The sequence below is a fragment of the Papaver somniferum genome, unplaced genomic scaffold (assembly GCF_003573695.1).
Source record: "Papaver somniferum cultivar HN1 unplaced genomic scaffold, ASM357369v1 unplaced-scaffold_43, whole genome shotgun sequence".
In the NCBI taxonomy this organism is placed as follows: Eukaryota; Viridiplantae; Streptophyta; class Magnoliopsida; order Ranunculales; family Papaveraceae; genus Papaver; species Papaver somniferum.
Genome location: NW_020646860.1, coordinates 308,262 through 331,232, shown reverse-complemented (window position 1 = coordinate 331,232; position 22,971 = coordinate 308,262). Strand labels below are relative to the sequence as shown.

Here is a 22,971-nt window from a genome sequence, read left to right as displayed (position 1 = left end):
TCTTCTCCGGCAACTGTTGCAAGTACCGGTCACCGGCGCCCTACCCTGGCGGCCTCATCCGGCGACCTAAACCGGTGGCCTACCCCGACGACCATTACCGGCGGCCTACCCCGGCCGCGCAGTCAGTTCTGGTTCAATATATCACGGCACAAGTTAATCCCCTGGCCCTGATTCCGTGCGTCTCGGATCAAGTTAAGCTCATGGCCCCTGGATGTTTACACCCCGATCATTTACACTAGAGGATGTTTACACCCACCTAGTTGAACTGAGTCGTCTCACTGAGCTAGCCGAGTTGAGCCTTTCGCTCATTGATTTTTCATCCCACGTCCATATCGCTTGCGGATTTATACGCCCCTCTGTAGGCTTGAGCACATTTCCCTTCTTGGGCTTAGCATTTTGTACTACTTCATGGACTTGATATTTTTGGGCTGGTCTCTCGCATCAATTTTTTGTTGGCTAGCTCTATAATTAAAAGAACATTCCAGAAGGGTCTACAATATATTCTGGAATATGCAAGGATAATTAAGTTTAATTTATGTTGAAGAGCCATGCAGGGAAAATCAATGTGATTTATGCCAGGAGGCATGCAAGGGCCAGTTATTGGAGGAGGCATGCAGGGACAGATATGAAAATTAATACCTACCACGAAATTAGAGAAAAAACGGAAATTCGCACCATATAAATACAGGGGTTCACAACCCCAAAAGGTATGGAATCTTCCCCACAAAATTGTCTGTGAAAAATCCTAAGCTAACTTAAGCATCAGAGGTTTTTTTTGCAGGTACCCCCCTACACTGTTCAATTGGTGAATAAAATAGTGGATTGATCTTCAACAAAATCATCATCAAAATTGTGTTTGGGGTAGAAGTAATTTTACCATCCAAACATGTACCTTATATCAATGTGCTTTGTTCTTGAGTGCTCAACGGGATTCTCAGTGATTGGAATCGCACTAGAGTTATCACAAAAGATCTTCATTATTCCAGTATCAATTCCATAATCCGCTAGCATTTGTTTTATCCATAGAAGTTGAGTGCAACATGAGCCAGCAGCAATATATTCTGCTTCACACGTAGACAGAGATTGTGAATTCTGTTTCTTGCTATGCCAAGCCACAAGATTCATTCCTACATAGTAGAAACCCCTAGATGTACTTTTTCTATGTTCTATACATCCTGCCCAGTCAGCATCTGAATAAGCAGAAAGATCAGTGTTAGTATCAAAAGTGTAAGATAAACCATACCCGACAGTGTGATTGACATATCATATGATCCTTTTTGCAGCTGCAAGATGAGATTCCTTTGGATTAGCCTGAAATCTAGCACAACAACCAACACTAAAAGAAATATCAGGTTTAGTGGTTGTAAGATATAAAAGGCTACCAATAATAGATCGATACAATTTTTGATCTACTTTTACTCATTTCTCATCTCTGTGCAGTTTACCAGTAGTGGGCATAGGTGTCAGTTTCAGACTTGACTTATCTAGACCGAATCTTGTAACAAGATCCTTTGCATATTTTTCTTGAGATAAGTAGATTCCATCCTTATGTTTTTGAATTTGTAATCCTAAAAAAAACTTTAATTCACCAACATTGCTCATTTCAAATTCTTTAGCAAGTGAAACTTGATAATCCTTTGCAAGCTTCTCAGAAGTTGAACCATAGATGATATCATCTACATAGACTTGAGCAATGACAACTTTTTTCCCACTCCATTTGGTAAACAAGGTTTTATCAGCTTCACCTCTTGAAAAACCTTTTCTAATAAGAGAAGTGGTAAGTTTTTCAAACCATGCTCTAGGTGCTTGTTTTAACCCATATAATACCTTTTTGAGATTAAGAACATGATCTGGGAAATCAAGGTTTTCAAATCCTTTAGGTTGAGTAACATAGACTTCCTCATTTAGAATTCCTTTTAAGAATGCGGATTTTATATCCATTTGGAAAAGCTTAACCTTGAGAAAACAAGCATGAGCTAATAAAAGTCTAATGAACTCAAGGCGTGCCACAGGAGCGGTTTCGTCAAAGTCGATACCTTCAATTTGTGAATATCCTTGAGCGAAAAGTCTGGCTTTTTTTCTGACAATTGTGCCAAATTCATCAAAATTGTTCTTGAATATCCATTTTGTTCCAACAATATTAACATTGGAGGGACAAGGTACGAGTTCCCGTACGTCTTGTCTTTGAAAATGATTTAACTCTTCATGCATTGCGTTCACCCAAAAGGGATCATTAAGAGCTTCATCAATATTTCTTGGTTCTACTTGTGACAGATAACAACCAAAATTGCACATGTTTTGAAGTTTCCCTCTAGTATTAGCTGTAGAATCTCTTCCCCCAATAATACTGTCGGGATCATGATTCCTTTGAACCCAGAGGTTTCATGGAGGGAGACATTCTTGTTCGTCAGGAGTATCCTGATCAGTGCTCTTCTCCTAGTCACTAGAAATATCAGGATCAAAAACAGTTGGGATAACTTCAACTGATTCTGGTATTTCTTTGACTTTCTCAATTGTCTCGGCTGGAGGCAATTCAGCAGGAGGATTATCATGATGGAAATCACTAGTATCATCGATGATAACGTTAGCAGATTCCATCATGACCTGGGTTCTGAGATTAAATACTCGAAAACCACGACTATCAGAAGCATAGCCAAGAAACATACTTTCATCACTTTTGGTATCGAATTTCCCTCTCTGTTCTCGATCTTTTAGAATGTAGCATTTACTTCTGAACACTCTAAAATAGTGTAGGTTTGGTTTTCTTCCATATATACCACAACTCATAAGGAGTGTTTAGGGTTTTAGACCGTAAGTAAACACGATTGATCAAATAACATGCTGTAAAAACAACTTCTCCCCAAAACCTTAGAGGTAAGTTTTTGTTATGGAGCATTACCCTGACCATTTCCTGAATGTTCCTATTCTTTCTTTCTGCAACTCCATTAGCTTGAGAAGTAATGGGTGGTGAGTATTGTTGAATAATCCCCACTTCGTCACAAAATCCAAACACCTTAGTGTCCTTGAATTCAGTTCCACGGTCGCTCCTAATTTTCTTTAGTTTGCGACCTTGTTCATTCTGGATTCTTTTAACAATAATCTTGAATTCATCAAGGGTTTCACTCTTATGAGACATAAATGCAACCCAAGTGAAATCTGGTGTAATCATCTACCATACCTAAAGCATACTTCTTACCAGCAACCGTGGGTTGTTGAATTGGTCCGAAGAGATCCCTATGAATTAAATCAAGTGGAGCTTTAGTGAGAATATCTCGAGATGATTTATGGTGAACTTTCGTTTGTTTACCCTTTTGACAGGCACCACATACACCTTCAATCTTTGCATTAATTTTGGGAACGCCTCTAACAAGTTCTTTGTTAATGATCTTAGCTAGAAGGCAATAGTTGATGTGACCAAAACGCTCATGCCAAAGACGTGTAGATTCCACCTTAGTCAAATTGAAATAATTGATAAACTAAGTATCAAGAAGATAACATTTGTTTTTACCACGAGTTCCTTGAAAAATTACTTTCCCAGTTTTGTCTACAATGTCACATCCATTTGCATTGAAGTCAATTCTATGGCCTTTGTCACGAATTTGACTAATAGAAAGAAGATTTGCAGTCATACCTTTTACGTATACTACATCATGGATTTCAGGTATGTCGGGCAATTTGATCGTCCCTTTCTTGCTAATGTAGCAACAACTCTCATCTCCGAAAGTTACTGGTCCTCCTTCATAGTCGTCAGAAGAAACAAACCATGTGAGATCACCTGTCATTTGTCTGGTACATCCACTGTCAAGAAACCATTGAAAGGGTGATGTTGATTTTAAACCAAAAGCTCCCATACTATTATTACTTTCATGTTTAGGGTTTCCTGATAGTTTTGTACGTCCTTTTAGAGAAGCACTAAGTTGTTTAGTTTTCGTGTGAGGATTACTTGCAACTTTCAGGCTCTTTTGGAAGGACATATAAGTATGTTGAAAGTGATTAGAGGAATCACAAAAAAAAAATGGGATAACACTTTTAAATTCGTCAGAAAAGTTCTGAGTCACATCAGTTTTGACAACATGCGAACGTTGTTTACTACCTGACTTATGGCTGTTCTTCAGAGAGGAACAACTGGAGTTATTCAGATCCATTAAAGGGATATTGACAGATTTCAAATCCTTAAGCATTGCAATTTCTGCTATGAGATCAGAGTTGATCCGGATTTGTTCATCCAACTTTTTCTGGAGAATAACCAGTTTATTAAAACTTCTTCTACGATTGGTTTTTAATCCTGGTGAAGCGTTTCTAGAGACTTTTCTGTGCATAAAGTCAGATCGCTACAAACACATACTTGTAAGGTCTTGAACGTGTTTGCCTGCTCTGATACCAATTGCAAAAGCGGGGGTACAACAACCACACCCAATATTTCACTTAGCAATCTGTATGGACGAACTCCGCTATACTTTCTAGAGAATCAACTAGACAGTCAGACTCAATCTAGAATAAAAGTATATCAAAGAGTTTATATCTCAATCTCTCGATTTGATATATACTCAAGCAAATAGAAATATGCGAGTCTTTATCAAATACTAGAGAGATTACTTGGATGGTACCAAAGACCAGTATCCAAGTGTCAATCAATTTAAATCAACAACCAAAAGTTAAGATATTCTAATTGATTGAACAACACATAACCTGTGATATTTCAATTATATAACAAAATATAATGCGGAATAGAAATAACACATACACCAGAACTTTGTTAACGAGGAAACCGCAAATGCAGAATAACATCGGGACCTAGTCCAGATTGAACACACTATATTAAGCCGCTACAGACACTATCCTACTTCAAACTAACTTCGGTCTGTACTGTAGTTGAACCCCAATCAATCTCACACTGATCCAAGGTACATTTATGCTCCTACGTCTCTGATCCCAACATGATGCTACGTACTTGATTCCCTTAGCTTATCTCACCCACAACTAAGAGTTGCTACGACCCAAAGTCGAAGACTTTAATAAACAAATCTGTATCACACAGAAAAGTCTACGGTAATAGATAAATCCGTCTCCCACGAATATACTTACGAGTTTTGTTCCGTCTTTTGATAAATCAAGGTGAGCAGGAACCAATTGATAACCCGGACTTATATTCCCGAAGAACAACCTAGTATTATCAATCACCTCACAATAATCTTAATCGACGCAGTGAAAAAAGATATTGTGGAATCACAAACGATGACACGAAGATGTTTGTGACTACTTTTCTATTTTGCCTATCGGAGATATAAATCTCAAGCCAATCGTTACGATTGTACTCAAAATGATAAAATCAGCAAGATCAGATCACACAACTACAAGAAAGTAGTATCGGTCTGGCTTCACATTCCCAATGAAGTCTTTAAGTCGTTAACCTGGTTTTAGAAGAAGAAACCAAATGTTAAAGGAGAATCGACTCTAGCTTATGCAACTAGTATCACATGTAAAGTGTGGGGATTAGGTTTCCCAGTTGATAAAGTTCTCCCTTATATAGTCTTTCAAATCAGGGTTTGCAATCAATGTTAGCTTGGTAACAAAGCATTTAATATTCACCGTTAGATGAAAACCTGATTAGATTCAAGCTAATATTTCTCAACCGTTAGATCGAAAACTTAGCTCGTTACACACAAATGAAATGTACTATTTTGGGTTTATGTAACCTTACCCAAATATGAACATTTGTTGGTTCAACAATAGTTAACCAAATGGTTATCCATATGAGCAATTTCATATCAACTATATTCTTCTTCACCATAACTAGTTCAAATGAATCAAATGAACTAGTTAGAGAGTTGTTCAATTGCTTAGATCTTATGTAACTACACAAGACATAATCGAAGCAAAAACGGTTTGATTCACTTGAATCGGTTCATGAACTTTATAGCCACGATTTGCAAAAGCATTCCTTAGTTTATATAAACATGAGTTCTAGAACAACCGTTATATAACCAACTCAAGTTCGCGGACTTAAGTTCCCGGAAGGAGTTCACAAACTACAGCAGATTTTCTCGGGTAGAGAACTTTCGCAAGTTCGCGGACTTAGCTCACGCCACTATTCTGGTTCTATTGATCAACAAATTTCGCAAACTTCAGTTCAAGGAATAAGGACTTATACATATATGTGTTTCCACAACAATGCTTATATCCACCAATGGTTATATAATCTAAACTCTCATTTCAATCATTGAAACATTCTTAGAGGACGTTATATAGTTGTTATTCACAAACCATTTTTCGTCAAAGCAATTTTCAAAGTGATTGAAACATAACATGGCTTTCGTCACTAGGTAAATATGAATTTGGCTAAAGCGAAAGCTTACCAACACATATTTCGAGAAATAGACGGGAGAGATAAACTCGGCTCGAAATACCAAATGTGTATAATCAAAGTCTATATATCTAAACGACTTTTGTCTCAATAATATGAGATAGAGTAAATATACTTTTGAGTGATAGATAAGTTCAAGTCTCCACATACCTTTTAGTCGATGAAGTTCCACCAGTTCCTTGAGTAGTCCTTTGTCTTATATGAAGATTTCCACGGAGTTCTTGAGCTCAACTACACTTTTTATCCTAGTCCGAGACCTTAGCTATAATAGGCTAGAAATCAAGACTTATAGTTTTGATCACTAACATTGACAAACATGCTTGAGATAGCAACGCATGCGAGTTTAACTGAGCAATGCTCTAACAAATGCTACTGCTAGAAGACACTTTTTACTGAAGAAAAAATTATAAGACCTGATTTAGAGGGAATTGTGTTCAACAACATCACTTCGATGGAGTCTTCAATTCTTGACACTGATTTCACTGAAAAAGAGGAAGTACAAGCTATAAGAGATTTAGGCGACGACAAGGCTCCGGGTCCGGATGGGTTTCCAATAATTTTCTTTGAGAAATGCTGACATTTCATCAAGGAAGAAATTATAAGTACGGTGAAGGAATTTTGCATCTCATGTACAATTGATTCTAATCATAATTCAACTTTCATTACTCTCGTCCCAAAAAAAAGACCACATTGAGACCATAAAAGATTGTAGATCTACTAGTATCCTTATTAGTGTATACAAGATCATTGCAAAATTTTTGGCTACAAGGCTTAAACTTGTTATGGATAATCTTATTTCTCTGGTGCAATGCGCATATATTGAAGGCAGGCAGATTATTGATGGGACTTAGTTGCTATTAATTGGTAGATTCTAGACTAAGGTCTGGGAATGCTGGAATTGTATGTAAAATTGATCTTGAGAAGGCTTTTGACAGAATTAATTGGCGATATCTTGAGTTTGTGTTGACTTAGATGGGTTTTAGTAGGAAATGGAGAAACTGGTTGAAATTTTGCTACTCTACTTCTTCCTTCTTTGTTCTTATAAATGGTCCACCTTTTGGTTACTTCAACAGTTCTAGAGGTGTCAGACAAGGTTGTCCAATATCTCCTCTTTTGTTTAATATTTTTTTTTGACTTGAAAGGGAAAAGTATATTAAAAGAAAACTCAGTCACCAGATTGTGACCAAGCTTAGAAAGTTACATGGATGCTTGCATCAGAGCATCCCAATTACATAAAAGCATAGACAAACCATATTTTTGAAAAATATCTGTGTTTATTGTACAATTGAACAACAAACACTTGGCTTCATTTATGATCTGTTCATTATTCTACTCCAGATTATTGCGAAGCCTTTTATTGCGCTCTTTCCAGATGCACCACCATATTGCAAAAGGCAAATAACTCAATAATCTCTTAATTCTAACATCACTACAATGTACCCAAACAACACCAAAACTCTTCAGAATGTAATCACACACAGTAGAAGTAATGTCACAATGCAGGAAAAGATGAGAATTAGTCTCAGTGTGACTGCATTGTACATATAATCATTTGTTGGAGCACCATCATAGCATAGACACCAGACCAAAAAAGCTACTTTCAAAGGGATTTTTGGGTTCCAAAAATGATTATATGGAAAAGCAAGTAAACCCTGAGTCTCCAATGCCTCATAAACACTAGCCACAGAAAAACCTTTCCCCTTACCGTAGCTCCAATGCCTGTCATCTTCTACCACAACTATATTAAGCCTTTCTGCAGGGTGCCCAATCACTTCCAACAAATTATCAACCTCTGGCAGCTCAGTTTCTGTCAAAACTCTTGAAAAGTTTAGTTTCCAATCCCCTTCAGCTGAGATGCGATCCTTAATGATTGCATTTTTCTTCTTTGAAAGATGAAACAATGAGGGAAATAGAGTTTTTAGTGAATGCTCTCCCACCCATACATCATCCCAAAAATAAATCTTGGTACCATCTCCCACCACCACAAAAGACCCTATTTTAACAAAGTCTCTTTCCTTCAAAATTCCAGACCACAAGTTAAAACAAACAGATTTGTTTGTCTGATTAGGAAACAAAGCTTCAACTACCCCTCCAAATTTTTGGTTAATAATTCTTCTCCACAAAGCATTTTTCTCACTCTTATATCCATTTTGACAGGCTTTGTTCACCAATTTCAACCTTCTTTATCCCTATACCTCCTCTTTCCTTTGGAAGATTCACTCTAGACCAAGAAACCCAACTTCTTTTGTTTAATATTGCAATGGAGGGTTTCTCAAGATACATGGATAGAGTTGCTAATCAAGATTTGTTTAGGGGTTTCTCTGTTTCACCATCGAGTATTTCCATTAACCATCTTCATTATGAAGATGATATTATTTTTTTCATTGATCATAAAAAAGAGGAGCTCCACAACTTGTTTTCGTCACTTCAATGCTTTGAGTACATTGCCGGTTTAAAAGTTAACACCTCTAAAACCAGGCTTATTGCAGTGGAGAATGTACCAGAATTACCTATTTGGGCTGAAGAATTTGGTTGCCCGACTGATTGCTTACCTTTCATGTATTTGGGTATGCCACTTGGTGCAAAGTCCGTCTCTAAAAGCATTTGGGTAGCTATTATCGAGAAGTTTGATTCTAGATTATCCCCATGGAGAAAGATATCTTTATCCAAGGGTGGAAAATTTGTTCTCCTAAAGTGCATCTTATCTTCTTTGCCCAGTTACTATTTCTCTTTATTTAAGGCTCCAGTTTCTATCATTAAGATTTTAGAGAAAAAGATGCGTAATTTCTTGGGGGAACACAAGGAGTGAACAAGGATTTCTCACTTGGTAAATTGGGATTTGGTTCGTGCTACTAAAGAAAGAGGTGGACTAGGTGTTTGCAATCTTATAATGATGAATCTAGCTATGTTAGCTAAACGGTGTTGGCGACTTGGCATAGAGAAAAATAAATTATGGTACCGGATCATAGTAGATAAATATGGTTCGGAAGTCTCATGTTGGATTCCTGGAAAGGTTACTCAAACTTTTGGGGTTTCATGTTGGCGAGCTATTGCTAATTCTGCATTCTTAATAAATAAAAACTCCACTGTTTATATGCATTCTGGCAGGGTTATCGCATTGTGGAATGATATATGGTGAGGACATGATCAGTTGGCTATTTTGTATCCTAATCTATACAAGTTGTCTAGAGATAGGAATGCAAAGATTGCTGATATGATTTCCGTTGAGGGGAGCTGGAAATTTAATTTTAAACGTATCCTCACCAATACAGAGGCTGATGATTATGCAGCGCTCCTTACTCTAATAGGAGATACTCCTCCAATTGCAGATGGTTTGGCAGATACTAGGCGATGGTCATTACATGCTTCAGGTGTGTTCTCGGTTAAATCTTTATATTTAAAATTGGTTGAATCAGATGGTATAGACGATTTCCCCTTCCTTTTTATTTGGAAGGCAGCAATACCTGGAGTCTGATACACGGAAAACTAAATACAAAAGATGTTCTTCAGCACAAAGGAATTCCGTTGCATTATTCCTGTGTACTATGTGGGGATGCTCCAGAGTCTCAAAATCATTTATTCTTACATTGTAAGGTTGCATTCAGAGTATGGTCCATGTTACTTCCTAGCTCTCACTATGCTTGGGTCATTCCTAGAACTATACAGATGTTAGCAAGCAGTTGGCTTCACACAAACTTTTCAAGTAATGGAAATTTCATTTGAAGCCTAATGCCGGCAGCTATCTTCTGGTCTTTATGGAGAGAACGTCACTTTTGATGCTGCTCATATATATAAGACCGATGATGATCTAGGTAATGAAGCTAAAACAGCGATCCTACTTTGGGCTGCGGCTGCTGGGAAACGAGTACATATCAACTTTTCCAGTTCTGTACTTAGAGATTGGGACTATTTGTTTCTGATGTAGCCTTTTCATTTTCACTTTCTTTCTTTCCTTTTCTTTTTTATTCTTTCTACTGTTGGTAGAACTCTGTACATCCTCTCATTCTAATATATCTTCCTTTCCGATCAAAAAAAAGTTTGAACGGGGATATATAAGGAAAGAATGCTTGCAGCTCATGGTTATTTATGAACTGTATATAGTGGTCAACTAGTATACCCAGACTTGACTGTTCTGTCATTTTTTTTGCTCATGGTTATTTATGATATCTTCTTTTCTTTCTTAATCATTCTTTTATTAACATGAACAACTCAAAGATTACAAAGGAGTTCAGCCAAGGCCAAACCCGATTAAGCAAAAAAAAAAAAAAAGTACAAAACTATACAACTTCATTCAGATGGCTTATATAATCCTTATTTGATATACGGACGTAACTAATCAAACCACACACACATAATGGCAGAACACTGAGTCACTGACACTGAAAACGTATATAACACACACAATCATCAGCCAACGGGGTTCATGTATAGATAGCATTTACCACTTATACAGAATCGCATAGGTATTTGTTCATATCTATAATGACCTGATTGCAGAAAGGTAGATAAGCAAAGGGAGCTGGAGAATCCTTGTTCATCTTCTCATACTCAATAGTCCATGTGACAACGCATCCTTTTCCAATAGGCTTTGGATTGACTTCAATTATCAAATCAAACTTCTTGTAATCCTTCATCAAGTCTCCTTCAAATATACTGTGATGTAACGTTCTTGTTTCATCATTATGTGTTGTTTCCGACACTGTGTTAATCGTCTTAGCGTCTGCATACATGAAGACTAACATTTTAATGCAAAGTTTCGAAGCGTAAGTTATATCTAATCAAGCGCGAAATATTATTCATGGAAAACCGGAAGTATATGAAGTAAAATGATTAATTGCTCAAGTGTGTCTATGCATACCGTGAATGAAGTTCCATTCCTTGATACAACCAGGACAGTTTGCATCTCCATCGATAACTTTGGTACTGGCGTAATGCTGAGGAACTGCCTTTTGTGCATCTTCTGCATACTTATAAATTTTGTAATATCTGTCAGCGTCGCAGCTGACCTCCAATCCAATCGCAAGTTTCCCAGCTGGACCTGAAATACAATGATGCGCCATTGATGTTGATGATGAATGTTCCCCTATTGACCTATTGTTTGCACAGAACAGGCGATAATGAAAATCAATGTCAGTTGAACGGGTTTATATAGGGAAAGAATGCGTGCAGCTTATGGTTGTTTATGCTCTGTATACAGTGCCTTACCACCTACTAGTGTGCTGAAACGTGATTAGTCTGCTTAAAACTAAAAGAGGCACGTAAATATGTGGAGCAAGTTGTTCGACTGCATTTTCTATCCAAAAAAAATAAAATGGTTCAACAGCTGTACATCTTGAAAGGAAAAGCAAATTCGTTTTAGAAAATTTTTAAAGAACACATGGCCGGTATTAGTAACCACTTACATGAAGTCGAGCATACAGTGAAAATGAATATTGAATCCATGTCGGTTAAACGAGCTTATATAGAAAATAAATAAATAGATTTACGGTTCACACTTCACAGTGGCATTATGAGTTGTACATGTCTAACTTTTCTTTTTACTCGACTAGTACATCGCGGGCCAAATTTACAAACATTGCCATAGTCCTATGACTCCTATCCTATAGATCTACTACTCCAGTCCATATCTGCCGGTCAAATAATAGAGAAAGTTGTTGAAATATAGTACAGCAGGCACAAAAAAGCCGACTGACCGGAGACCGTCAAATTATCGTTCGTTAAACAGTCATTTTTAATTTTTGTAAAGTGACCGTCACTGGAATATCGTTGACTGTTCGAATCAAACATTCAAATCTCATCTTGTTTCTTAGCAAGCCCACTGCTTATACGTACGTCCATACCAACAACGACATCCAACCACCACCATTTCTTGGATCCATGTAACATGCATTGTTTAACCAAGAATAAACATATCTATCCATGTAGCATTCCTCTTCCTCCAAAGGCTCTAGTGATCCATGATATTCAGACCGTAGGACTCTCCACTTCCAAATGGTTGATTATCTTTTTTTAGGAGCCAGTCACCCAAGGGTGCACAAAATCTAGCCAAATAGCAATGTCGATATTACTTGTTGGAGCAAATTAGATGGAGGAAGTACCTCATGAGCCACCATTCTTTTCTTTTTTTTGGTTAAGCAAAAACATGAACAAAGACTAAATACTATCCATATTCCAGAGAGCAGCTATGTTGCTTGGAATGTTTGAGTCAGTCCAATCTTGTTGGACTTTGTGGGAATAAGCATGTTTAGCTAAAGAGTGTGCTGCAGTGTTAGCAAGCTTCTGCACATAATTGAAGTTGCAGTTGTTGAAACAAGTGGATTGCTTCTTTATATCATCTCTTATCTTCCAGATTCTCCAGGGGGTGTACGACTACCTGGTGGTCTCCTTCAACGATAATAGAATCCAGATTCAACTTGATTGCTAGTTCTGTTGCGAGTAGAAATACATCTGCTTCAGCATAGTTAACCGTGTCAGAATAGCCATCCTTATTCAACTCTTGAAAATCTAAATTTTTTAGTAGTTTACAATTTATTTTTTTCAAAATTAGGGGTTTCAATGGTACTTGATTGAATCGGAAAAGGTAGGGAACAAATTTTGATTTTGATCTAAGACAAAATCAAAGAAATAGATTTGGCACGCCTTCACCATGCTACCTACTTGTCTACTACTGAAAACAATTTGAATAACCGTTCTGGAAATTGACTAGACTATACTTCTAACTAACCATCCCATTGATCAAGCTAGGATGCAAAAATGCTAAGATCACTGATTAGTGATGCAAAATGCTAATATCATTAATTAAGGATGCAAAGATGCTAAGATCACTGATTGGGGGATGTGACCATGCATGCAGCGCTAAACCATTAAAATTTTGTATCAAAAAAAAAAGCTAAACCATTAAAAAATGCGCGTTAAAACAGTCGTGGCTGATAAAGAAAACTCATAGAACTACCATTCAAGACTGACAGAGATATATCCTGAACGATAATATTTAAAGTGGATCCTTATCGGATAGATTTAAAAATGTGCGTTAAAACAGTCTTGGTAATGGACTAAACTGGATCTCATCATTCTCTCACAAAAGATAATATTCCTGAGAAACTCACGGTCAACCTAGCATTCATAAAACTTGAATGATTAACTGGACCAAATACTTGTTATAATCCTTCATCAATTCTCCTTCAGGTATGCGGTGATGTAAAGTCCTCATTTCATCACTGCGTGTCGTTTCCTCCTTAGCGGTCATTGCCTTACCCTCTGCAAGTACAAAAGCAAACAAATGAAGGTAAAATTACAAAGTGATTAATCAATTCATATAGATGGGATCATCGATTGCAATATTTTGTTTAGCAAAAATACCATCTCCCTGGACAACTTTGACGGCAGTGAAAAGATGATCAGAACATTTTCATGGTGCTTAAAAATTCTACAATATTCAGCAGCATCCGCAATAAACCTCTATTTTAGTTATAAGTTTCCCAACTAGACCTGAATCACCATGATTGACCATCGACAGTCAGTGATTCTTGCACACAGTATATGGAACTACGAATCCATAACTATGAATTTTATGTTGGTCTAACGAGTTTATATACAAAAGGAATTAGCGGACTAAGTTCATGGTGACATTGTGAGCTGTACATGTCAAACTTTCCTTTTACCGGCCAACGTTAGATGGTACGAAAATGGGGTACTACAATTATGTCCTGGATGGATAGTTCTATGTATCCGTTAGTCCACAACATGGAGTCAAATAATTTGTAGAGGATGTGTTTGAACCTCTGTAATAGTAATACTGTATGTATTTTTTATTTTTTATTTTTGTACTGAAACAAATACTGTATGTATATAGTAACTGAATCTTAGGGGTTTTATCTGTAGCTTGTTACTAGAAATTAACAAGGGTCATTAGAAATTAATTTTACACAAGCCCTTACCCGATTATTCTCTTACTACTTATATGATCTCTGATTAATTAATGTTAATTAATTGTTTTAGGCGTTAATTAATCGTGTTAGACAACTAATTTAAATCGATCTTCAAAACATCAAACAACTAAAAAATTTTGATATTTTTTTTTTGAAAACACTACTGGAATTAGTTTACGGTCATTGCACTCGTAAACCGGTTCTGGGGTGGTGTTTTGGTTTTTACGTAGGACATCAACAATCGGCTAAAATATGCATATAGAATCCGATCTTTTGGCTTCATATATAAACCGATTGTTTCATTTTCGTAAGAGAAAAAATTCATTCATACTTCTATTCATTTCAAATCTACTCATTTTCATAAAATCCAAATGAGACCCGCGTTTAAGAGTTTTAATATATTGAAAAACTAAAAGTATGGTTGAAAGGCTAAAAATCAACCGTTCAAGCAAACGAATTCCCAAGCGGCTAATCTTCAGTCTCTTAGTCTCCACTTTCACTCACTCTTTCGTTTGAAAAAGTGAGCGAATGAGTTTGGTTGAAAGTGGACCATTTCTTATCCCATACTATAACACCTAATTTAATCATATTTGATCAAGCTCTTTCAATTTGAACGAGGTTCTCATCCCATAGCCCTTAGTCTTATATATGAGGGACGGAAGTAGTTATTAAATTGTTAAAAAATAAAAATGAAAATAATTTTAACCAATTATAGCCTAAAAATAAGTAAAAGAGGGATACAAACTTTATAGGTCGTAGATAAGACATTCAACAATGATTTATGGCACCCAATTTAAGTGCACCCAATGCACCCAACCTTAGCTGGCAAACACACGTGGCGTTCTTCTTTAATAAAAACTTAATAACCGTATATTTTTTATTTAGATTTTTGACTAATTATTGATGATGGCGATGATGGTTCCTTGTTATTGATGTTGATGATCTCTTCTCATTGTTGCAATCGTTGTAGCTAAGTCACTATGAAATTTGAACTGAAATTTTCTTGAATCAATGTCTATCATTAAAGAAGAGGTTAAAGAGATGAAGCAATTAGTAGGGTTTTGAACTGAAAATTATTTTTTTCTTGTACAATCTGTATAAATTACATCAAAACAAAATTGATCTTGTATATATATCAACATGTTTAGTATTTTTTTTAATTTATTAGGACTGTGGAATACATGGTATTTGATGTTAAGCCACAAACTCATCGATTAATGGAGTTAGATTCACATCAATCTCACAATTTACTGCGCACTAAAGTATTCATGTTTCAGATTATTCTATCTGTTGTGTTATCCTTGCTTGGCTTGAGGTTTCTATATTGTGCCAATCTCTGGTTGCTAACATGGCAACCTTTGATACTTGGTTGTTCTTCATCAGAACCAGGCGTAAATCTCAAACGAAAATACAATCGAAACAAAAATCAAAGGAGAATGCAACGTGTCTGTGCCACCTAAAGTTGGGTGTATTGGGTGCACTAAAATCGAGTGCCACAAATCATTTTCGTAAAACATTTTATCTTCTAATATTAGAAATTTTATACCCATAGGATGTCTTAAAAATGATATCACATAAAAAATGATATATTGTACTGTGTTATGCCATGCCAGATCACAAATCGTTATGACGTGCTTTTTCTACATATCGTGTGGTGATGTGCCGCGTGTTTATCGGCGCCGCATGTTGTGCTATGCCTATTAGTTTGACACAGTACAACACCCTAAGCTTACATGATGTGTTATGCCATGCCAGATCACAAGTCGTGATGCGTTGTACTTAGATGTTAACGTGCTGTGTTTTGCAACCCTGATTAACAACAATGATTTGAAAACTGGTTAAATATGATTGGCTGATAGGAAACAAACAAAAAAATTCAATGACTTGTGATTTATTCAGGAGGGATATCAACAGAGATGATAGATATCATAATACATGCAAGTACCCATAGTGCTCTTTATTTTTACAAAACACACACATAGTGACTTGGTAAGATAACCATCAAACATCAAGTGTTCCATTACTGAGATAGAGTACCTAGACATAGGTATACTGCAAGAATGACAAACGCAAATGATTAAAACAACACATATTGACGTAGTTATGAACCTGCATACATACACCTAACACTAAAGCCGTGTTTGTTAGCGATATATCTGTACACGGTTTGTTTAGTCTACTAGGTTTACTAGGTTTCCCAGTTTACTAGTTCTTTCCTAGCTTAGTCTTACGTAAATATAGTTCTTTCCTATAATATCTCTATTTGTTGTAACTTCTTATGTAATATGATTCACTATATATATCAAGAAGAATAAACCAAATATTCACAGTTGTGAAAACCATTAAACACTGTCTTCTAAATACAAATCCAACATGGTATCTTCATGCTAGGTTTTATCTCCCACAAACTTTCCTTCACAACATTGTAACAATCTCAGTTGCTTCAATCTACTGAGAAACTTTTCCTCACCTGCCGAAAACAGTTTTTCTTCACAAGCTTCAATGGGAGACGTCACTGATCCATCACCAACCAACAACACCAATGGTATTGTTGATTCTAATCCTTACCTTCATCCATCTAGTCCATATTATGTTCATCCAGCAGACAATCCTACAACTATTCTCTATCAAGCAGTTCTCACAAGTGAAAACTATGCCACTTGGGTTCGCGGTTTTCGTAAGGCTTTGAGTGCTAAAGCCAAACTTGGCTACATTGATGGCACCATTGTTAAGCCAGAAGTTACAGCTGATATACCTTACTGGCAATGCTGTGATGATCTTGTTGGCAGTTGGGTTTGCAACTCCTGTGAATCAGAGATTGGTCGTAGTGTGATGTCTTTCGACACTACTCATGAGATGTGGATGGACTTGAAGAGTCGTTTTGCTCAGTCCAATGCCACAAAATTTTATGCCATCAAGCAATCGATTTCCACCTTGAAACAGGAGCATAACCCTGTTGCTCAATACTACACCCAACTCAGAACTCCTTGGGATCAATTGGATTCTTTTCGACCTCCAACACCTTGTATTTGTCATGCTGGTAAGTCTATTATTGAACAATATAATCAAGATCGTGCTATGGAGTTTTTACATGGTCTTCAAGATCGTTTCTCTGCCTTGCGAAGCCAACTCCTAGTCACTGAACCGTTACCATCGGCTGCCCAACTGTACAATCTCGTACGCCAGGAAGAAGAGCAGCAAGGCATCAACTCCGCTGTTGTTCCAATAGTTGAATCTGTTGTTTTAGCTGCTTCTCACACAGACGCCAGATCACAGCGTCCTTCCTCGCAATTCCGTCCAGTTCCTGGAAACAGCTCCTATGGAAACAAACGACCCCGGCCCTTTTGTGATCACTGTAACTGGCATGGTCACACACGACTGGTCTGTTGGAAGCTACACGGATATCCTAATGACTCTTCAAAGGCCGCTGCTCACAATGCTTTAGCCACAGTTGCTACACCTGACCAGCTTTCCGCGGCTCCGTCGATCACTGCTGAGTAATACGCTCAGCTCCTGAACCTGCTCAATCCGAACAGCAACAGTGTTGTGTCTCCTCCAGCGGCAAACTGCGTAGGTACGTTTTCTCCTTCCCTGTTGTCTTCTTTTCCACACGTATTTGCTTGTTCTTTGTCTACTTGGATTGTAGACAGTGGTGCTACGCACCATATATGCTCTTCTATATCGTCTTTCACTACTTATGCGGTGGTTGATAAAACAATTGACGTACAATTTTCAGATGGATCGTTTACATCTGTGAGCCATATTGGCAATATTGATTTATCACCTACAATCAAATTAATTGATGTTCTTCATGTTCCCAGTTTTAAATTCAATCTCATATCGGTTAGTCAACTAACCAAAACAACAAAGTGTTGTATTACATTTTCTCATGATTCATGTGTCTTCCAGGACCTTCAAACGAACAAGCAGATTGGATGGAGTAGGCGCATTGCGGGCCTATATCATTTTAGCTTCTGTCCTTTTGTTTTTTCTTTTATTGCAAATAAGAAGCCAATGATATGTGGCATTGTCGTTTAGGCCATCCCAGCGAGGATTGTTTTCGTTTATTATCTCGTACTTTTAATTGCATTGACTCCAAGAGTACTCACTCTTGTATTGTATGTCCCTTGAATAAAAAAACAAGGTTACCATTTAATAAAATTACTTCTTCATCTTCTTATGTTTTCCAGCTAATTCATGTTGATATTTGGGGACCATTTTCCGTAGCATCCTGTACGGGTGCCAGATACTTTCTCACTTTAGTTGATGATTACACTCGATGGACTTGGGTTTATCTCATGGTTGTAAAATCAGAAACCCTAACATGTTTACAAAATTTTTTCCAATTTGGAATCCGGAAATATGGACACAAGATTGCTACCATATTTTCTGGGACTCACACTAAATTCATCCCTCAACTTCAAACTTTTCGTTCTGATAATGGTTATGAATTTAAATCTAAAGGACTACAATCTTGGTTTCACCATAATGGTATTTTGCATCAGACAAGCTGTGTCTACACGCCTCAACAAAATAGCATTGTCGAACGTAAACATAGACATCTACTCAATGTAGCTCGAGCTTTACCTTTTCAGTCTAACGTTCCATTGAGTTTTTGGGGTGAATGCATATTGACTGCGGCATATTTAATCAACAAAATTCTGACCCCAGTTTTATCACACAAATCTCCTCATGAAATGCTATTGTAAACATTACCATCTTATTCTCATTTCCGGGTTTTTGGTTGTCTTTGTTTTGGACGAAACTCACGTCCATCTCACAAATTTGATGCCCGTGCTAAACCGGGCATTTTTGTTGGCTATCCGGATAATCAGAAAGGCTATAAAATATATGACCTGGAATCCAAGTCAATTTACACATCCAGAGATGTTGTATTTCATGAAACGATTTTTCCATTTCATGACCTAGGTTCTCTTCCGCAATCAACTACCACTCAACATATACACGACTCTGATATTGCTTTCTATGACTCCATTTTAATTCCCCATGAAGATAACTCTAGACAACAATCTGTTATTTCAAAGACATCTCCGGTCCCAGTGGAACAGGATTCTACTATACATTCTCGACCTGTCTTGACTAATGCTGAAACGCCATCCCCAGACAATTATGTGATGGAAACCACAGCCTCCCATTTGCAAACTGACAACAATTCTTCTGCACTATCACATTGCAACTCACCATCATCTCCTGCGCCGGATATATCATCATCACGGCCAGTCCTTACAAAGTCTGCTCCTTCGTACTTGAAGGATTATCACTGCACTCTTCCAAAATGCAATTCCACTTCAGTTTATCCAATGACTGAATATTTGTCATTTGACAAATTTTCCCCTGCTCATAAAGCTTTCCTAGCTAAGGTGATTCTTACTGAGGAACCCAAAACATACTCACATGCCATGCTATGCCCTAAATGGAGAGCAGTTATGTCCAAAGAAATTCTTGCTCTACAAGCCAACGACACTTGGATTCAGGTTGATCTTCCACCGGGTAAAGTGTCAATAGGCTGTAAATGGGTGTTTAAAATTAAATTTAATGCGGATGGTACAGTGGAACCATATAAAGCTCTCTTAGTGGAAAAAGAATATACCCAACAAGAAGGAATTGATTTTTATGATACTTTTGCTCTTGTTGCTAAACTAGTCACAATGCATGTGCTATTATCCATTCCCGCCATTCGAGGCTGGTCCCTCCATCAACTTGATGTAAATAATGCATTTCTTCAAGGAGATCTTGATGAGGAAATATACATGAAATTACCACCTGGTTTAGGTTCTGAGGGCCACTCCAAAGTTCTTAGATTAAAAAAAAAATTATATGGGTTGAAGCAAGCTTCTAGGCAGTGGTTTGCCAAATTTTCTTCAGTGTTACTTGCTGAAGGTTTTCAAAAATCATTATGTGACAATTCTCTCTTCACATATCATAAAGGAAACACATCCATCTTTGTCCTTATTTATGTAGATGATATAATTATCACTGGTACTGATAATATTTTCATCACCTCTCTCAAATCCAGACTTGCGTCCTATTTCTCAATCAAAGATTTGGGAAAATTACAATACTTCTTGGGAATAGAAGTTTCTCGTTCTTCCAAAGGAATTTTTCTCTATCAACGAAAGTACATTCTGGATATCTTAAAGGATTCTGGACTCACTGGATCGCGCACCTCTTCATTTCCTATGGATGCGCACCTGAAACTGACATCCGAGGCTGGTACACCTTTGCAAGATCCTAGTATTTATCGGCACTTAATTGGTCTTCTTTTATATCTTACAGTCACACGACCGGATATCACTTATGCACTGAATTATTTAAGCCAATTTATGCAACGTCCTCATTCTTCTCATCTGGATGCTGTTAATCATGTTTTACGATACCTTAAAGGTACTATTGGTCATGGAATCTTTTTGGCGTCTTCCACTCCTTTGATACTCAAAGGATATACCGACTCTGATTGGGCAGGATGCCCAATGACCCGACGATCCACTACTGGCTATCTTGTTACTATAGGTAACAACCCAGTTTCCTAGAAATCTAAAAAGCAACCAACGGTTGCTCGATCATCTGCTGAGGCTGAATATCGTGCCCTTGCACATTTAACTGCAGAACTACAATGGCTTCGTTATTTGTTTCAGGATTTAAGAATTCCTTGCATTCTTCCAATCATTGTTTCCTGTGACAGTCAGGCAGCTATTCACATTGCTCAAAATCCAGTGTTCCACGAGCGGACAAAGCATATCGAAATTGATTGTTATTTTGTACGGGAAAAACTGCTCAACGGCTTAATCAAACCACAACATATACAGTCTTTTGAACAACTTGCAGATTTATTTACAAAACCTTTAGGTGTCAAGCAATTTCAGCATTTCGTTAGCAAGTTGGGTATTCGATCTGGATCGACTCCTCCAACTTGAGGGGGTGTGTTAGCGATATATCTTTACACGGTTTGTTTAGTCTACTAGGTTTACTAGGTTTCCCAGTTTACTAGTTCTTTCCTAGCTTAGTCTTACGTAAATATAGTTCTTTCCTAGAATATCTCTATTTGTTGTAACTTCTTATGTAATCTGATTCACTATATATATCAAGAAGAATAAACCAAATATTCACAGTTCTGAAAACCATTAAACACTGTCTTCTAAATACAAATCCAACAGTGTTCGCCAGAAGTAACACCCACCGGTGAAACCGGTTCATGTGTAGATGGCAACCATAATTCATTCAGAAGCACATAAGTGTTTGTTCATGTCCATAATGCTTTGATGCACGAAAGGTAGATAAGCGAAGGGGCTGGAACATCCTCGTTTCTTTTCTCATACACCATCGACCAACTTACAATGCTTCCCTTTCCATCAGGCTTTGGTTTCACCTGAATCACCGAATCAAACTTCTTGAAATCCTTCATGAAGTCTCCTTCAAATATACGATGATGTACTGTCCTTGTTTCATCGGTATGTGTTGATTCCTCAGTAGCGCTAAATGTCTTACCATCTGCATGCGCAAAAATAAACATCTTGATGCAAAGCCATGAAGCGTAAATCAAATATAATAAAGTGCAATGGGATTTTTAGTGAAAGTGAAACGGGATATTGACTGCAATATCTTCTATACATACCAATGACCTTGACACTTCCAGAGCAGATACCGTCTCCTTTGATAACTTTCCAACCAGTGAAAAGGTGAGGAACTGCATTTGGAACATCTTGGTGCTTAAAAATTTTATAGTATTCGTCAGCATCGCAGTGGACCTCTATTTCAGTTACAAGTTTCCCAACTAAACCTGAAATACCATGGTGAGCCATAGATAGGTGAAGATTGTTGCCTTATTGTTTACACCAAACAAAGGAAGGATACAACAGTGATAATGAAAATCAGTGTTAGTTGAACGGGGTTATATATATAGGGAATAGTGCTTGCAGCTTATGAACTGTATATGGTGGCCAAGTAGTACACCGAAACTTGATTGTTCAGTCATAAAGAGGCAAAGAATATGTGGAGAGGGCGGTTCGATCGACTGCAGTTTCTATTAAAAAATAAATAAAGTGGTTCAACTGTACATCTTAAATGGAGGCCAAATCCGTTCTAGTGGCTAGCAGGACCATGCATGATTGTTCATTGCAATAAAAAACAGATAAAGGAAAATTCATTAGCGTTTGAGAAAAGCAAGTGACGAAATTGATGCTAATTATTATTTATTTTTTCCGAAGAAAATGTTATATTAAAAAGAAGAAAAAAAACGGATCACTCACTCATGAGAATTTTCCAATTGCTCCAAATGAAATTAGGGTGCTAACTATGTTGTAAAAGGCGAGCGTCTTTGGCGCTTAAGCCTAAAATGCGCACTAAGCCAAGGACGGGCGCCTAGGAAAAAAAGGCCCCAAGGCGAGGCATGATGACCAATTTTATTTTATTTTTGGCGCCTACGGCGCATAGAGAACGCTTAAGCCCTAGGCGAGGCAATCGGTTTGGCGCCTCGGCTCGCCTAGCGCCTTTTACAACATAGCTAGAGGGTACAAATTTAAAGTATTATAAGACCATAAAATTACAAGTTGCTTAACAAAATCAATATTTTCCTCAACACTTTTATGACGACCACCAAAAATTCTTTCATTCCGCTCCTTTCATAAGATCCAACAAATAGCATAGTGGATAATCTTCCAC

General features: G+C 37.3%; 3 protein-coding genes and 1 long non-coding RNA gene across 4 annotated transcripts; 1 reads left to right on the top strand and 3 right to left on the bottom strand.

Moving 5' to 3' along the window:
• Positions 1–8,624: 8,624 nt before the first annotated feature.
• Positions 8,625–10,087, top strand: LOC113342540. The gene is made up of 3 exons (XM_026587052.1): positions 8,625–9,144; positions 9,637–9,735; positions 9,819–10,087. The coding sequence occupies exons 1-3, from the start codon at positions 8,625–8,627 to the stop codon at positions 10,085–10,087; spliced, it is 888 nt and encodes a 295-aa protein (XP_026442837.1).
• A 608-nt stretch (positions 10,088–10,695) lies between these two features.
• LOC113342530 (major latex protein 146-like) lies at positions 10,696–11,430 on the bottom strand. The gene is made up of 2 exons (XM_026587045.1): positions 11,223–11,430; positions 10,696–11,084 (listed from the first exon to the last, which is right to left on the bottom strand). Exons 1-2 carry the CDS (start codon positions 11,422–11,424, stop codon positions 10,810–10,812), a joined length of 477 nt encoding a protein of 158 aa, XP_026442830.1. The 5' UTR covers positions 11,425–11,430; the 3' UTR covers positions 10,696–10,809.
• Positions 11,431–13,254: 1,824 nt separating this feature from the next.
• On the bottom strand, positions 13,255–13,908 carry LOC113342564. Its single transcript, XR_003356732.1, has 2 exons — positions 13,724–13,908; positions 13,255–13,621 (listed from the first exon to the last, which is right to left on the bottom strand). It is a non-coding gene; the product is annotated as an uncharacterized LOC113342564 (long non-coding RNA).
• A 7,645-nt stretch (positions 13,909–21,553) lies between these two features.
• On the bottom strand, positions 21,554–22,112 carry LOC113342558 (major latex protein 22-like). Its single transcript, XM_026587068.1, has 2 exons — positions 21,926–22,112; positions 21,554–21,801 (listed from the first exon to the last, which is right to left on the bottom strand). The coding sequence occupies exons 1-2, from the start codon at positions 22,110–22,112 to the stop codon at positions 21,554–21,556; spliced, it is 435 nt and encodes a 144-aa protein (XP_026442853.1).
• Between the last annotated feature and the right edge of the window lie 859 nt (positions 22,113–22,971).

What these genes read in the sequence shown, in the direction of transcription:
- LOC113342540 (XM_026587052.1), top strand. Translation starts at nt 8,625, where the DNA reads ATGGAGGGTTTCTCAAGATACATGGATAGAGTTGCTAATCAAGATTTG. An exon ending in GATTTTAGAGAAAAAGATGC is followed by an intron (nt 9,145 to 9,636) that starts GTAATTTCTTGG and finishes TCACCAATACAG; the next exon opens with AGGCTGATGATTATGCAGCG. An exon ending in ATGGTCATTACATGCTTCAG is followed by an intron (nt 9,736 to 9,818) that starts GTGTGTTCTCGG and finishes TTTATTTGGAAG; the next exon opens with GCAGCAATACCTGGAGTCTG.
- LOC113342558 (XM_026587068.1), bottom strand. Translation starts at nt 22,112, where the DNA reads ATGGCTCACCATGGTATTTCAGGTTTAGTTGGGAAACTTGTAACTGAA. An exon ending in TGGAAGTGTCAAGGTCATTG is followed by an intron (nt 21,802 to 21,925) that starts GTATGTATAGAA and finishes TTGCGCATGCAG; the next exon opens with ATGGTAAGACATTTAGCGCT.
- LOC113342530 (XM_026587045.1), bottom strand. Translation starts at nt 11,424, where the DNA reads ATGGCGCATCATTGTATTTCAGGTCCAGCTGGGAAACTTGCGATTGGA. An exon ending in GGAATGGAACTTCATTCACG is followed by an intron (nt 11,085 to 11,222) that starts GTATGCATAGAC and finishes TCATGTATGCAG; the next exon opens with ACGCTAAGACGATTAACACA.